Raw genomic sequence first — 14,683 nt, 5'->3', positions numbered from 1 at the left:
TGCATGGAGCCCCAGACCTAGAGCGATTAACATTTGTTTGGTGTTGCTTCCATTTACGAATAATCGCACCAATAGTTGTCTGCTTCTCACCAAGCTGCTTGCCAATTGTTTTGTAGCCCATTTCAGCCTTGTGCAGGTCTACAATCTTATCTCTGACGTCCTTGGACAACTCTTTGATCTTGCCCTTGGTGGTGAGGTTAAAGGTGTGAAGTATGATTCTTTTGACAGGTTTCTTTTATAAGCGTCACCAGTTGAGATCAGGTGTACCTTGTTAGACCTAATGAGGACTAATAATACATAATTGGTCATTGTGAGCCAGAATTCTTGCTGTTTGCTTGGGGGTTCAAATACTTATTTTTTGCATCAAATGCAAATAAAGTCATAAAATGTTATCAAATGCAGTTTTCTGATTTTTTTTGTTGATATTCTGTTTTTCACTGTTAAAATACACCTACCAATACAATTGTAGATCACACATTCCTTTGCAAGTGGCCAAACTTGCGAAATCGGTAAGGGTTCAAATCAGGCTTTTAGCTAGGATTTTTTTAGAGGGGGTCCATTTTGTAACTGAACCTAATGCGGCGACATCCCAGTGACCCAGCAAAAGTAGGGGGGTCTGGGGGCATGCTCCCCCATAAGATTTTTTTTGAAAATAACCTTTTAAATAGTGTCCTCTAGTGGGTTTTAGGAAGAGAAATTAACACATTTAGATTTATTATATGGCATAAACATATTGAAGACAGCTGCTGAGATTTTGTTTTGGCTATGTATGAAGCAGGAGCACCCTGACCTGGGAGAGAAAGCTTAGCAGCAGCTACTACCCTTTGCCTCCACATATTTATGTGAGGACTCCTTCTCTGCAATGACTGATCAAAACAAAGCAGAGAAACAGACTGTGCCTGGAGAAGAGCCTAATCACAGCAGTTGCCTCCTTTTAAAAAATAACCTTTTAAATAGTGGGTTTTAGGAAGAGAAATTAACAAATGTAGATTTAAAATATGGCACAAAAATAAGACATCTGCTGAGATAGGTGCTAATTATAGTTAATGTCAGATATCCTCTGTTCAATTTTCAAATTTCAAACTCTCCCTCACTATATGACTTTTTGCTCGAGCAATATTCCACACATTAGAATGTTTCATGTTTGGAACATTAACGTTACTTGAAGACATCTCTCAAGATCGCGTGATGACAAAATATTCATGAATAAATACCCCATTTAAATCGGACAGCTTTTGGTCTGTATTTCCAAATATATTGCGTGCAAATATGCATTTTAGATGTTTATTTTACAATATGAAAATTCTGTACACCAAGAGAAAAGTCAGTGAGCACTTGAGCTGGAGCCGATCCACACGTCAGCCGGCAAAGAGCTGCATGCGGCTCGCGAGCTGCAGGTTCGCCACCCCTGATAGCGGTAACAGACTGTTGTTTTACGTGTTACAACGTGAATACGCTCATTAACGTTTGAACAATGTTGAGAGTTATTGTGAACACGTTTAAAAAAGTTTGACTGACTGAAAATGGGACGAAAAACTTAAGGCGTCTGTAGGGTGTCTGCCTAAAAGTAGTGCGTCCAATTTCTTATTATTTTATTAGTCCAAAAGCCGCACGGACGCATGCCTGGCTAAAAGCCTGGTTCAAATACTTATTTTCCCCACTGTATTAATAAATGAAGAAAAACTTGTGAGAACAGAGTAGCACTATGTGAGAACAGGTTAGCAGATGTGAAGATTTGATGGTATTATTCTGTGTAGAGTAAAGGTCAGGGGCCAGTCCAGGGAACAAACATGTAGAGGATCTGGCAACAGTGCAGCACCAGTGGGCTCTGTTTTCGATGACTCACTTTGGCTCAAGCAGATGGCCTCATTTCTATGGCTACCTAGCTATCCAACGTTAAGTTGCCACAAGTGATCCCATCATTAACATAGAAATAGGGTCTCCCTTATTTAATAAACGTTTCATCAAATATGAACTTGACAGTTGGCACTCCTAGCTAACGATGCTGCTAAAAACTCAACTAGCAAGATAGCTGTATTCATATCAATAAAATGTAAAACCTTGTCACCATCAGATAGAGCAACAAGTCATTGTTTGTCCACCGATACTTTATCTCCTATGTATTGGCCTTAAAAGATTTGTTCCAATATCAGGTGTTGTATTCATCAAACTGTAAGAGATGAAGGCAAAGTTCCTCAGAACTCAACTGGAATTGAAGAGAAGCTGAAGAAACATGGAGAAAAAACTCCACCTAGTTGTGGGAACTGACAAGAGCAATGAATGATGAATGTAACTAGAATGCGTTTCGTGAACGAACGAACTGCGAGAGTGTGCTTGCTCTGTTTCGGCCATGACCTTTGACGTTGCAGCCATAACATCACACAAAAGATCAGACATGGCAACCAAGCTCAACCATTATATTTTGGCTCCACTGACGTCTAGACATATGACGGTGTCTTTGTTGTTCTGTTTTTGTTTGCTTGTTTATTGTGAAAGGGTCTAGTGTGTTACATTTAGCTTGGAGAAGTCTTAAAATAGGCTCCAAGTGACATTTGTCTTATTGTGTATGTGTAATTTACCTCCAAAGGTCGTGTTAATCCATGAGTGCACCTGAATTGTGCGGTATTTGCTGAGTTTTAATCTGCTTGTTTTAAATGTGTGTGTTGCGGCTGCAATAAATCTTGTCTGTGCTTCAAATGTAAATATATTTATTGTCTCTCTATGGTGGAAATCAGATGTATGATGGAACTTGCATATTTACTATGCACAAACATTTCAGCTGTCATGGTGATAATAGTTCCAGAGTTTCGTTATACTGACTTACTGAGCTAAGTGTTGATACACTTCGTAAGAAATTATGATCTAGGTAAAAGGAAACATCTCTGCAACAATATGGGAATTAATGCGGTGGCTTGTTCATACGGAAAACAGGTATGTAAACGCGATCATATGGATAATTTGTAGGACGACGCACACCGAAGTAGAATTTAGTGCGATGCACTGTTCTAAATCTAGCTACAGACAGACGTGAATTACATTGAAAAATCGCTGTGGTCTACACAGCTGTTTTTAATTGATGTAGCCTAGAGGTGTATTTGGCTCAATGATGGTTGGGATTGTTAAAATTGTCGATTTTTGGCCAGATAGATTGCCTACTTCTTGCAAAGGCAAACCTTTGTCTGGAATACAGGCAGCTCATGAGTATGGTTGTCTTTGGAACAGAATGTGTACAAAATTTAAAATTCTTTGGTGTCGGTTGGTTTTATTGTCTGAAACGTACTGAAATGTACCTTGCGAAAACTTGGGGTAGTGAACCGAAATCTTCAGTATGGCAGTTGAAATAATCGCACAGACATTTAATCTGTGTGCCATTGCATGTTAGCTCCCGCTAGCATGTATGCTAATAGCTTAGCTTAGGCTAGCTAGCTGCTTATATTGTTTTACTGTGGGGCTAGGCTAGTTGCTTCGCATATTGTAGCAATGGTGTTCGCGAATGAGTTGCTGATCAAGCTGTCTTGTATACTTCCACTTGCTTTTTACATTTCCATGGCTGTGTGTGTTGTGTTAACCCTGTCTCTTACTGTCTGTGTAAGAGGAGGTTGAAACTCTCAGCCCAGCTAGTCATTTATTTATTTTGATGCCACCGCCGTGTTACAGAAATAAAGTCTCTTGTCCTAGAGTGGGTGACGTCACAATGGCTCAAGATTCCCCCATGTTAGTCTATGAGAGAAAAAGGTGATGAAAAAGAGGAATAAAAAAGGAGTGGCAAGGAGAACCGCCACGAAAAGATATAGCAGGTTGCACCGGATCGGGCCGGACGTTTCGGTGTTTGAACGGCGTCTGTACCTCGAACGAGCGAGGCCTGATTCGATGCAAGAAAAACGGGCGGAATAAAGAAAATTTATGAAGAACAATAGTGTGCTTCCCTTCGGGCAAGCACACTAATAAATGTGCATGAAAATAAAGGAAATTAAGAAAGCCATCAAACAACTATATAGGAATACAGTCTCCAGGTCAACTCAACATCACAACTCTGTATAGGAATACAGTCTCCAGGTCCACCCAACATCACAACTATATATAAGAATACTGTCCAACTTTACACACCAATTAGTGTTTTCCTGCATTTTCCTTTAGTGTTACATTGCAATGCTCCCACAAAACTGCTACCTTTCCCCCCGCTGTCTGCCATCGGTCACATACATTTTGAATGGAAAGGTACTTTACTTTAGGTAATATCCCCCGTCCCCACTTATTTCCTTTCATCTCTACAGTCTATTTTAAAAAAGCCTAGAAATGCGCCAAAGTAAAGTAAAAACCTGTTGCCGGAGATCTTCATTGTAGTCATCTTTGTTTTCAAGCTGCTGGCTTTGACTAAGTTGCTTTTGGAGTTTCTGGAGCTCCGCTCGGCACATCTTCAGCTCATGTTCCAACACCTCCACCTTCTGCTTCAGGCCACACACATCAACCCCAGTGTCCTCTTCTCTACTGGAGGACATGTTTCAAGCTTGGCCAGATTCCTAGAAGTGAGAGTTTGGGGAAACAGGAACTTAGAAATGGGTCCTTTGCTGGAGCTTCATTATGGGGTAGAGTTTAGATTTTTACTAAATGTGTTACTCCACTTATTTCACGCTAGTTCATGTGGTAACAATAACCAATCATCCACTTTTTTCAGGACATCGAGAGTGATTTCATTGTATTATGTTCTGCATTCATTAAATGTATACACACACAGACACACACACATACATAAATACATATCAGGGTTTCCGTTACCTAGTAATAACCAGTTTTTTTTGCATGGGGAAATAAATAAATAAATAAAGACCTTGCCGGTCAAAAAGTTTGGTAATAGTGCTGCTGGAGTGCCGTCACTATACATGGCTGGCCTGGCATTTGGTGTTGCGGTCAGAGTGCAGACTGCTGTCTCTATTCTTCAGAGTGCTTTTTCATCTTTAGTTCTTTGGTTACATGTTTATGGTTGCAAAGCAGGACAGTTTGCTGGTTTTACATCATGTAGGCTATGTTATATTTGAGCTTGTAACACTGAAACTTGCGCCAGTGAGTTTAAGTAAGTAAGCGGCAACACTGATTTTACACACACGTCAGAATTCAAAAAGACATTGCAGAATACATGATTACACAATTTCCAAAACACACTACAATTTTACAGGAATAGGATTGTTTGTGCAAACACGTTAAAACAACAGTATGACACGAGTCAACAACTTAGTCATTCCATTAAGTCATGAGCAACAGTTGAAGAAAGAATTCATCAGAAATAACATTTTAGTTTTATCTCTGCTGAGTTCACCGAAATCAATTGAAAGTCCTGACATAGGTCTAGAATGCATGTGAGATTAAATCATTTATGCCCAGGGCTTCTGTGAATTAAAAGTATACCACAAAGTCAATAAATGAATAATTTGTATTTGAAAGCTTAAGAAGCAATTCTACGACACCCTGTACCCTACGCTGTTTTTGACGTGCAGCTCACCCGAAATGTGGGGTAACTACACATCGCAGGATGCAGACCGCAACAACTGTGACTGGTCTGCTTGCCTGACGTTTAGGGAATGTGTTGATAAACCAATCATTGCGTTTGAATTGCTTACCGCTGTTTACGTTGTTAGCTAGCTGTCTACTTTGTGGCTAATTAGCATGCTTACGTAAGCTAATGTAGTTGGCTGACAGACGTCTCACAAATGACCTCAGATGTAATTTTTGGTAACAATAACGGGGTTATCAGATTGTAAAATGTCTATTTCTGGTAACATTTAAAAATCTAAGATAAAAAAGTAAAACAAATTTACCAAAAAAAAAAACATGCCAATCTACAGAGTTTGATCCGCCATCTTAGTTTATTATTGTATGCTGACACCCCGGCACACAAATCTGAATGTTTATGTAGGCTATGCATAGACTACACACAACCATAATCACCCTTCATTTTTTGATGTTAGAAGAGGGATAGCAACATATTTTAAAGCTATAATGAGTTTAAAATCTAAACACACACGTATTTTATTGAACAGCATTGAATGCAGGGTCTGTCAAGCAGTTATTTACTATAATTTGATTATCAAAGGAAGGCACTGTCTTTTGAGTGACCTCTCCAGCACCACAGAGTACGCCAACCAAGCACTGAATGGGGTACTATGTCAGAGACCAGGAGATGGAGACAGCTAAAACCCTGACTGTTTGATTGATAAGTTTATTGACAACACATCAGCTTTTTCCTTTACAGGAGCACTGTTCTTCCTGTGGTCAAACAAAACATATATTCTTTTTACATTTTTCTCATTTCTCTTTTTACAATAATACAAACACAACAGAAGACAAAAACACAAGACTTAAACACAAAACAAAACAAAAACCAACACACAAGAGGAATTGAAAGCCTGCCACTTATAAAGGCTATACGTTGGTCCCATTACTGCCTTTTACCATATAGGCCTACAGAGGGCGAAGTAGATAAACCCAAATGAGAAGTACATCAGGGCAGATCAGAAAGTGAAGTACGTCCAAGAAAAAGTTAATCATAATCATGTACTTTGGGTAAACAAATACAGTTTTAATTTCGTTTTAAAGACTTTTTTCCTCAATCAAGAAACTAGTTAGAGAATTCCATGCAACCATTCCTCTATAATGCAATGTTCTTTGTCCAGCCCCTGTTCTGTACGCAGGTAACAAAAATCTTTTCTCAACTGAGTGTCTTGTTGAGTATGTGTGTGTACTACAGGAAAACACAAAACAATTGAACAAAGTAGCTGGACACTTTTTCATAATCACATTTCTTACAAAACTGAGAAGAGTATAATGTAACCTGTCTTTAACTGATAACCAGTTCAATGCATTTAACATTTCAGAGACTCTTGTTCGATATGAACAGTTGAGCACAATACGTGCTGCTTTGTTCTGAACAACCTGTAACTTGTTGAGATTATTTTCTGATGTATTATACCTACAGCCTGCATTAATTGTTTAACTAAATAGCCTGTCAAGTATTTTCGGCAATATCTAATTGCAGCCATTCCTCTTCCCATTTTCTTTACCATTTCATTAACATGGCTCGTCCAGGACATCCTGTTATCGATCAAAACACCAAGTAGTTTCACTTCTGTCACCTGTTCTATTTCTTTATCATCTATTTTTACATTTAATTTTGGTTCTAATCTGCCTCCCCATTTAGAACATAATACTATACATTTAGTTTTTTCAATATTGAGAACTAATTTATTTGAGTCAACCCATTTCCTTACCCTTATAAGGTCTTCATTTAAGATACTTTCTAATTCCTGTGAGGTTGAGGCTGCTACATAAATAGTGGAGTCATCTGCATACATACCAATGGATGTCCGCTTTAAAATTAAAGGTAAATCATTAGTAAATATTGAAAACAATAATGGTCCTAAGCAGCTTCCTTGTGGAACTCCACAGTTCATCTCTCTTATAACTGAGAAGCTGCCATTAAAGTGCACACTGTATTTCCTATTGGCAAGGTAGCTATTGATCCAGGCAACAGAAGATCTGTCAAAACCATAGCAATGTAATTTGTTTACCAGTAACATATGGTCAAGTATATCAAAGGCTGCGCTAAAATCTAACAACACAGAACCAATGATCTTGCCTGAATCTATTTCTTTCAACCATTCATCAGTCAAATCAGTAAGTGCAGTTGCTGTGGAGTGCCCCTTTCTGTATGCATGCTGGTGTACTGTAATCAGGTAATTTGTACAAAAGTAGTGTTGTATTTGCTCATATGCTATTTTCTCCATAATTTTACTTAACAAAGGTAGAATATTTATTGGTCTACTGTTCTTTCCAGAGAAAATTTCTCTGCTATTCTTGGGCAGTGGAATAATCTTGGCTATTTTCCAATTCGCCGGACACATTGCTGTTTTAAAACTTAAATGAATTATATGACAGATAGGAGGCGCCACAGCATGAGCAACAGGTTTAAGCAACCTTGCATCCAGATTGTCAATGCCAGCTTGCTTAGGCCCAATCTCAATACTTCCCCTTACCCCTTATCTTACCCCTTACCCTTGAAATTGCGCGTTCATGTGAGAGCTAGTGGTGTCTCAATACCCAACTTGATCAAGATTAAGGGGTAAGTTTGAGGGGTGTATGGCCCTCGTTTTTGAGATGATCGGAGAGCTACCTTGCTCCTCCAAGGGCTATCCCAGAGCACACCGCGAAACCAGCTCGGGAATTTTCAAAAAAAACATGGCTGCTTGAAGAGAGGAATATTTTACATGAATAAAGCTATCTACACAACTTTTTATATGTTTATAATGACTCGGTTTGATCTGAAATGTGCTACTCGAACGATGCATAGTATTTTAGGTCTTAACTGAAGCTTTCAAACGGTAGTTTTAGGATACAATTAGCGCGTATACCACCACTCCATTGGCTTATATGGTAGCTTGCCAGCTATCATGCTACATACACTACATGTAAGTATTTTTGGCTTATAATTAATTTAAAAATGACGACAGTCTTGTTTCATGCTCTACACAGTTGTATACATATATATTTGCAACCATGTTCTTCATTAGACTTTTTTTAAATCGCTAGTTTCATAGCTCATACAGTCACGCATGACGTACCCGAAACCGAGTGGCGTCTCATTTCATAGGGGAAAGATCTCAGCCCTTGGCCCTTACACTTGCAAGTGCTAGGGTTAAAACTAAGACAAGACTAAGCAAAAGGGGCAAGGAGAAAAATCGAGATTCGGCCTTATTCTTACTGGTTCGTACAAGGTGTTCGACAGTAGAGACTTGGACATCATCAGTGATGGGCAGTAGCGACGCTACTTGTAGCGACGCTACTAGCTTAACTACATTTGCCAGTAGCTTGGCGGTAGCGTCGCTATTTATAAAACCAGGTAACTTTTCAGTAGCTAAGCTCTTTTACTGATCAAGTAGCGAAGTAGCGTCCTCGAAAGCTATTTTCTCCTGCACATTTCGTTTCCTTGCAGCCATCAAACACACACAAATTAAGAAGACAGGATGTTTATGGGTGTCACGGTGGGTTTATGGGTGTCACATTCAATGGTGGAGGAACCAACACGCCCGGGAATTAGGGTCTTAGGGGAGCACTAATACCGTGGCCCACTGAACATAAAAGGTAAACAATGGCAAACTAGCTGCAGCTGTAAGGCAGGGAAAATCTCCGCTAGTCATTAGCTAACCAAGCGAGTGGAGTACTTTTAAGCCACAGGTTACCAGCAGCAAAGGGCGGACAACCCACACGCTAACGGTGGACCTGCACTCTACTGCTTCTAAAGACACCGCCTGTTGGTCCCTGCTCTGACTGTCGTACACCCACCTGCCTTACGCACATTATTACCCTGCACAGCCAGATCGTGGAGCTTACTGCCCGGACTGTTCAGTTTCACTGTGGACATGAGTTCCCTGTGTTGGGTTATTGTTCAATTAATAAATCTAAGCATATTTAAGCCTATATCTGACTGACAGTTGTGTTGATCACTAAAAATGCATTGACTTGGCTTGTTTAACTGAAAAGTAGCTACTAATGTAGCAAGCTACTTTTGACAGGTTTTTGTAACTTAGCTTGCTACATTTTCATGAGGGGTAGCTTCTGTGTAGTGAAGCTGAATTTATTGTAGAGTAGCTTGTAGCTTAGCTCACTACACATATCAAGTAGCTTGCCCATCACTGGACATCATCAATATGAAAAGTACAGCATTTATTCTTCATAATCTTGTTCATAATGAGACTGGATGAAACCTCTGGCCCACTATTATTCACGTCCATCCCATTTTTTAACTTATGAATTTTGTCTAAAATAATGACTCAAGTAATTTGATATATCTTCTGGTTTAGTCATGAACTGGCCCTCTACCTCTAAATAAGATGGTGTGGATCTGCCACTCTTTCCCATTAAGAATGTTCCAAGTTGCTTTACTATCTGTGTTAATACTGCTAATCTTTTTATGGTAATACATTCTTTTTTTCTTTTTATTCAGTATTGTTACAAAGTTTCTAAGTTTACGATATTTGTTCCATTCTTGTTCACCACCAGATTTTACTGCTTCTGCTTTGGCTCTGTCCCTCTCTTTCATGTGTCCTTTCAGTTCTTGATCTAGCCAAGGTGATCTCACACTTCGTACAGTTAATTTCTTGACAGGGGCATATTTATTAACTATAGGGAGTAGCAGACGGTCAAACACTCCCAAAGCAAGATTTGGATCATCCTCCTGTAGAACTTGTGACCAATCAACTTGTCTTACTTCATCACAGTAGCTATTTTCATTAAAATGTTTAAAGCTTCGTTTAAGAATAATTTTCTGACCCCTCTTGGGGATTTTTGTCTTTCTTCCAACTGCTAATAGGTTGTGATCACTACAGCCCACTGGAACGGAAATTGCTTTTGAGCACAACTCTGCTACATTTGTAAATATTAAATCAATGCATGTTGAAGACTTAATTCCATCTGATTCTGAATATCCTCGTAGGCTTCTTAACGGCCTGTGATAGATTACATGTATCTGCTAGAGTTAGAAGTCTAGCTTTCAATGGACAATCATTCATCTTCCAGTCTATATTGAAATCACCCAGGACAAACATTTCAGAATTTGAGTCACACACTTTATCTAATACTTTACATATATTATCTAAATACACTGTAGTTGCATTTGGAGGCCTATAGAGGCAGCCTATTAACATTTGTCTTAAATGTGGTAGTTGAACCTGCAGCCACAAAGTTTCCACCCCTTCAAAACCTAAATCAGTCCTGATTTTAACAAGAACGTGATCTTGACAATAGACAGCTACACCACCTCGTTCCTCTGTCAAGTCTAAACATATTATATCCCTCTATTTTTAATACATCACTGTTTATATCTGGATTCAAGTGGGTCTCTGTTAATGCAAGTAAGTGTAAATTATATTCACTAAGTATATCAGAGACATCTTCGACTGTTGCATAAACTACAAATATTCAAGTGACCCATTCTGAATCCTTTTTGTGGTAAAGCAGAACTAGTCATTCGTATTCACCAGAAATATTTTTGTAACCAACATAACCTTCTAAAACGCTTCAGTTCAGTGTAACGAATGTGCGTCTTCCGTATCACTACGTAATTGCTGCGTGCCTGACGTCAGTCTTATTTGGCACCAGTCATTGGTCGCGTTCAGTCAACGCTTCAGTTGCTGAAAAATCATAGCGGCAGCGGTGGTCTCTAAGCACCTTTCTCAGTGCTCCAAACTTTGCAACAGCGGAGGCAATGCAATGTTCGATGAGCTTCTTGAGTTCAATACATGATAGCATGGTGCAAAGATAGTTAAGCTCTGTACTGTTCACAATATATGACTCTTCAAGCTTGACCTGATAGTGTGTAATCAGCGTTTCCATTGAAGACCATAGTTTCTGTTTTCTTACGGCTGAACGTGAAACCGAAACTTGTGAACGCATTCTCCGTTATTACTAAACCTTGCTATAAAGCCTCTTTTGCTGAAAACATGAGCACCGCATCATCGCATACAGGATGGTTTACACGTTCATGTTCCTGGATGTCTTGAGTGCTGTTCCCTGTTGGTTACCTCTGTTTTGATACTCGTACATCACACCTAATTACCTCCAACAAGGAGGTTATGCGATCGGGTCCGTTAATTAATTTATTTATTTGTCCGTCTGTGGTCAGAAACTACTGGGCGGATCTTTCTGTAATTTTCACAAGAGGTGTATCTTGGTCCTGGGACATCCCCATTAAAATTTCAGGAATCACGTACAGTGACAACGTATCACATACGTTTAGTTAGTCACGCGAAGCACATGTCTCGGCCATGTTAGAATCAATATCGTATTGGGACATTGAGAGAAAGATCTTGTAGGACTATTAGTCACTAACCAAAATCCTCACCCATAATACAATGTGTATCATTCGCCCCGAGAGATAGATCTTGCTTTACTATCAACGTCAACCCTTGCTGGAGGTCAGAAATCTCGGATTGCTCTTGTTCTTCTCCATAGTTTTGCACTTTAATATGTCAGCCTTTGTTTACATTTTGTTTTGTGCTGCATACACATCTCTAACTGACATGCTAATATTTGAGTTACATTTTGAGCTGGACACACTTACAACATGTTGCACTTTTACTTTTTTTAGGTGTTTAATAGAAATAACATTTCTTTTGGAGTTGCGCTGCTGACTTATAACAAGTCCTCTTTTTTTATCATGTTGGGAGTTGCTAGTTTAAACTTGCAGTTTTGCACTTTAATATGTCAGCCTTTGTTTACATTTAGTTTTGGGCTGCATTATGTAAAACTAAAATGAATGAACTGAGGTAGAATGGTTAATTTTTTATTTATTTTTTATTTGTGAGGAAAATTAATCGTTTAGATTAATCGACTAATCGATAAAATAGTCTATAGATTAATCGATAGAAAAATAGTCGTTAGTGGCAGCCCTAAGTGTAACACAAGTTCCATTAGTGCCATGTCTCAGATGAGAGTGAGGTTTAGGGGGTGAGTGTCGGTTCCATTAGTGCCATGTCTCAGATGAGAGTGAGGTCTAGGGGCTGAATGGTTCCATTAGTGCCATGTCTCAGATGAGAGTGAGGTTTAGGGGGTGAGTGTAGGTTCCATTAGTGCCATGTCTCAGATGGGAGTGAGGTTTAGGGGGTGAGTGTAACAGTAGCCAGCGGGTACAGAGCTGTTCAGTGAATAAATGAACTCCCTGATACCGTATGCAAGCACATGCTAGCACTAGTGATGTTACCCTTAAAACTTAGGCTTCGAAGCTTCGATCAAAAACTTGAAGCATTTCCCAATAGAGCTCTATATCAAGGCTTGTATTGTTTTCACGCATGACATTGAAACCGTGTTAAACCGCTGCTTCAAGAAAAGGTTACATTTGGGTGCGCTTCAACTATTTCCCTCGAATGCATAGAATACTGATTAAAATGGAGCTAGCAACATGTAGAGAACTCTGATTTGATTTATCCACCTTGCAGGCTATGGTTTTCATGAAATATATAACATAAGCCTAATATTTATGGTGCTATTTTATGTGATCACATATGATTTGGCAAGATTTGGCATTTTCCACATTTTAAAGAACCTTCAATGGCAAAATGGATAACATTCCCCAGATAAACAGTTACAGGTCTGAAGGTACTAACCCTACATTTTTTAAATTACCTATTTCTTTACTGGACGTGCCTTCCATGTGTATGCATGTTAAGCTTCATGAAGTTTCATCTGACCATCACTAGCTAGCACGCCTGCCTCCCATGCCTAAGGTTGCAAGTTCAAGTTCGATGCGGGACTGTACTTGTCTACACAACGCAGGTTGGACTAAAGCCACATTAGCACAGTAATGATGTTTATCAGTGCAACACTTTAAGTCAAACATCTGGTATGCCTAGTTACAGAAGGTTATTTCTTTCATCTTCTAGGTGTTGAAGCAGCAATACAGAGTTCTGTTCCAAAACTAGTAAGCTAACTACCTAAAAGGCATGCAAAATCCTTGCAAACACCCTGACAGCCCAGCTGACACTTATAGAAGCTTACCAACACACTAGCTGGTGTGGTTACGCAGTATAACTGCCAATGTCATGTTTGTGAAAGCTTTTCATCCATTTTTGCAGGGTGTTCCAGGCGGGATACATAACAACATAGTGCATATCCCGGATAGCTAGTGGGGGAAAAACAGGTGTTTATCTGTCCTTTACATGACCATATGCTATCAAAATGAATTTGAGGATGTACCAAAACTAGTTGCCTATAAAACCATACCTCAAAACGTGTCAAATTGTTGTGTTACTTTAAAGGTTATAGATGATAGCAGTGAACGAATGTCGCCTTGGTCAGTCAAACTCGTAAAGAAATGAATAACTGAAATTTTTCTGATCTGTGTTAATTGAGTAGTTTACGTTCTCGGTACATTAGTTGTTTTGCATGTTCCCAAACCGGGGAGAAGTCATGTTGAACCTTATTGCAGTAACAATTGACAACAAGCAGAAAGCATGTCCTGTGTAAAGAATGGACGTCTCTATGGTTTCGTTTGAACCCACGAAGCCGATTAGGCTAGCCAGTTAGGTTAAGCAGAAACCTTGTTAACTGACTAGTCTACAATTGTATTCGAAACATTTTCGATAGTTTTATTTGGACCAACACTGTGTCCCACTGACGTTAATCGAATTGCGCCGCGTCCCATTTGAAAACTTCAGGAATGCTATTTCACCGTATTTTTCTGGAAAATAAAGACACTTGAGTAAGCATACTTACTTGTATGAAAATGCAGGAAGTTACAGTTACCAAGGTGTCGTTAATAGTAATCCTTCAAGTCTCTCTCCATTGTCAACACAATAATATATCTCGCAGAGCTGTGTGAATCCAGCGCCAATAGCGGGTGGAACCGGATGTTAGCTGTTAGATGTTAGCTGTTGCGGTTAAAATGAGCATGGATTTCAAAAGAAAAGTCACTGAAAAAACTAGTATACTATTATCTTTATATCATAAATAGTATTGTATTTTAAAGCACTATGACACAACAAAATACATTTTCAAAGAAATACGTTACACTAGGTGGATTTTCAGATTGATGAAAAGCATCAGATGAATAATACATTAGACTCAAAAATCACTATGCTACAAGATCTTTAACAATGGCCTACTCAAGAAAACTTGTGTCCTCTTGATATGGGGTTAA

The 14,683-nt window shown here is 39.1% G+C and overlaps 1 protein-coding gene across 1 annotated transcript in view; it reads right to left on the bottom strand.

Moving 5' to 3' along the window:
- Nucleotides 1-14,383, bottom strand: part of aggf1 (angiogenic factor with G patch and FHA domains 1) — an 89,902-nt gene extending 75,519 nt beyond the window's left edge. The window contains exons 1-2 of the mRNA XM_080847137.1: nucleotides 14,260-14,383; nucleotides 4,320-4,520 (exon numbers count right to left, since the gene is read on the bottom strand). Of these exons, the coding sequence (XP_080703263.1) occupies nucleotides 4,320-4,499 (180 nt within the window). The 5' untranslated portion in view covers nucleotides 4,500-4,520; nucleotides 14,260-14,383. The remainder of the gene's footprint in view (nucleotides 1-4,319; nucleotides 4,521-14,259) is intronic.
- Between the last annotated feature and the right edge of the window lie 300 nt (nucleotides 14,384-14,683).

The sequence above is a fragment of the Sprattus sprattus genome (genome assembly GCF_963457725.1).
Source record: "Sprattus sprattus genome assembly, chromosome: 11".
NCBI lineage: Eukaryota > Metazoa > Chordata > Actinopteri > Clupeiformes > Clupeidae > Sprattus > Sprattus sprattus.
Note: the sequence above shows the minus strand (reverse complement) of the source record. Positions and strands in the feature narration are given on the sequence as shown.